The sequence below is a fragment of the Myotis davidii genome, unplaced genomic scaffold (genome assembly GCF_000327345.1).
Source record: "Myotis davidii unplaced genomic scaffold, ASM32734v1 scaffold255, whole genome shotgun sequence".
Classification (NCBI taxonomy): Eukaryota; Metazoa; Chordata; class Mammalia; order Chiroptera; family Vespertilionidae; genus Myotis; species Myotis davidii.
This window is the reverse complement of record NW_006286238.1, coordinates 40,144-42,165: the sequence shown is the minus strand read 5'-3', so window position 1 is coordinate 42,165 and position 2,022 is coordinate 40,144. Positions and strand designations below refer to the sequence as shown.

General features: G+C 47.5%; 1 protein-coding gene across 1 annotated transcript in view; it reads left to right on the top strand.

Moving 5' to 3' along the window:
- The window catches only part of LOC102766137 (zinc finger protein OZF), a 19,403-nt gene that overhangs the window by 4,114 nt on the left and 13,267 nt on the right, over positions 1-2,022 (top strand). Inside the window, exon 3 of the mRNA XM_015559901.1 lies at positions 1,628-2,019. Coding sequence (XP_015415387.1) covers positions 1,628-2,019 — 392 coding nt within the window. The remainder of the gene's footprint in view (positions 1-1,627; positions 2,020-2,022) is intronic.

The window sequence follows — 2,022 nt, the reverse complement described above, 5'->3', positions numbered from 1 at the left end:
ATGATGGATGTGGACAACAGGGGTGGAGGGTGAGGGCAGGATTGGGAAGGATGAGGGGGACATTGGAGGGATAAGGACATATTTGAAATATCAATAAAGGGAAATAAAATAAAATAAAATGAAAAAGTTTTTAAAAAAGCATAAAAGGTGGAATTAAAACTAAAAGCAAACTTAAACAGATGAAACTAACAAAGGAAAAGGCAAAGAACTAATCCAACTCATGAATACAGACTTTAACATACATTATACTCAGTCTTGGACAAGAGTTGAGGAGGAATTGCAAAAAAAAAAAAAAAAAAAATAATAAAAAAAAAAAAAAAAGAATAGGGGTGAGAGCCCTAGCCAGTTTGGCTCAGTGGATAGAGTGTCAGCCTGTGGACTGAAGGGTCCCGAGTTCAATTCCGGTCAAGGTCACAGGACCAGGTTGTTGGCTCGATCCCCAGTAGGCGGCGTGCAAGAGGCAGCCGAACAGTTGTTCTCTCTCATCATTGATGTTTCTATCTCTCTCTCCCTCTCCCTTCCTCGCCGAAATCAATTTAAAAAAAATTGTAATTAAGTGTCTTCGAGTCAGCAGTCTTGCAGACAGCTTAATGGGTCCCACCTTGCTGGCCGTCTCCATGGCAGCGTGACCAAGTCCAGCTCCATGGCCTCCAGTTCTGAAGGTTCTTTTTGACGGCCTGTGCCAGGTCATGAACCTTGGGCTGTTCTTGTAAGGTCCTTCTTCCATTGTTGTTTTTAATATTTTCTTCCCTGAATATTAGATGCCGAATTGCTCTGTGCCTGTGCCCACTGTTCACCTCTGCTTTCTTTCATTAAGACTCTCATCATTTAAGTTCTGAATAGTTGTAGAAGGTGCAACTACTCCGACCATAGAAGCTGCAGGGAGAGTAACATGGGGTTTTTTTTTTCACGTGGTGGACATGGCAACATGGTCTCAGAAGAGGCCTGGCCATGATGATCGGTGACTATTGGAGGGCATGACCTAAGGGCTGTCTTCACATCAGACCAGGAACCTGCACTGTGTCATGTCGTGTTTTGGTGCCACTGGCTGCACCTCAGGTCTACCTGTTCATTTTCACGTTTGACACTTTGCTGACTTGTCTAGAATTTTTCTAGAATTTTATCTAGAGCTTCTCGGTTTCTGCCAACCTACCCCTTTGTGGCCTCCGTGTGTCACCTGTTTTTTCTGTGCTGCTCCTTCAGCAGTAACTGCTCCCCCCGACAATAACCTGCGCCTGAGTTACGATGTGTGTGTGCGCATCCTTGAGTGGTATTTGAGCCCCAGCTGCACACGTACTGAATTTGACTGGGAAAAGGCTATGACCAACCTCATGTCAGCAGCACACAAGCCCTTCTGAACGCGGTTAGCAGCACCAAGGTTTGGAGATCCTGCTTCTGTTCCACATGCTTGCATGCAACCCCTGTGTCCTTTTCCCAGGGAAGTCTCCCCTGCTTTGTGATCTTCTGAGGCCCAGGACTGCACAGCACCTTATTCAACCAGCCTCCAGGTCTTGTGTTTTCAGACAATCCCATTTACCAGTGTATTGAAAGTGACACGTTTTTGTAATGGGACTTCCCCCTCCCAGTAAAGTCAACATTCATTTCCTCATCGTTGCTCTGTTTTCAGGTTGTTGCCATAAAACAGATGACGAGGAGGCCTGTTCTGAGCAGAGTGTGTCTGTAGGAGAGTCACAGGTCAGGGCGTCTGAGACAGCTCCAGCCACTGAGAAAACACATTCCTGTGAGTGTTGTGTCTTGGTCTTGAAAGATATTCTGCACCTGACTGAGGGCCAACCAGCCTACCTTGAGCAGCGAGCCTTCTTCAGTGACACATACGTGAGAGGCTTCTGTCTCCCTGCACACGTTCACCAGCAGCAGAGGGAAGCCCGGGGAGAGAAGGCCGGGAAAGGGCTCAGGGCCTCGTTTAGGACCTGGTCCACCTCCGTATCCATGGCGCCTTTCCCCTATAGGGAGGTCGGGGAGGACCTTCCAGCCATTTCAGGTGGTTGCCAGCATCCAGCT